General features: G+C 51.2%; 1 protein-coding gene across 1 annotated transcript in view; it reads left to right on the top strand.

Annotated features, from left to right (window-relative positions):
* LOC119588856 (band 4.1-like protein 4) overlaps positions 1-215 on the top strand; it is a gene marked incomplete at its 5' end in the record, with an annotated part of 128,141 nt that overhangs the window by 117,340 nt on the left and 10,586 nt on the right. Inside the window, 1 exon segment of the mRNA XM_037937494.1 lies at positions 48-136. Within this exon segment, the coding sequence (XP_037793422.1) occupies positions 48-136 (89 nt within the window).

Here is a 215-nt window from a genome sequence, read left to right as displayed (position 1 = left end):
CATTTGTTTAATGTGACTGACATTTTTCTTTTCTTTTCTTTTTCCAGGGCGAGGACAACATCGAGTACTTCCTCGGCCTGACTCCCTCGGGGGTTATCGTGCTGCGGAACAAAGCCAAAGTGGGAAACTATTTCTGGTGAGTTCGTGGCCCTTGCTGCGTTGGTGGGGGGGGCGTTGGTGGGGACAGGTTAAGTGCCATTTTTCGTGGAGGTGGT

Source organism: Penaeus monodon, chromosome 24 (genome assembly GCF_015228065.2).
Source record: "Penaeus monodon isolate SGIC_2016 chromosome 24, NSTDA_Pmon_1, whole genome shotgun sequence".
In the NCBI taxonomy this organism is placed as follows: Eukaryota; Metazoa; Arthropoda; class Malacostraca; order Decapoda; family Penaeidae; genus Penaeus; species Penaeus monodon.
Note: the sequence above shows the minus strand (reverse complement) of the source record. Positions and strands in the feature narration are given on the sequence as shown.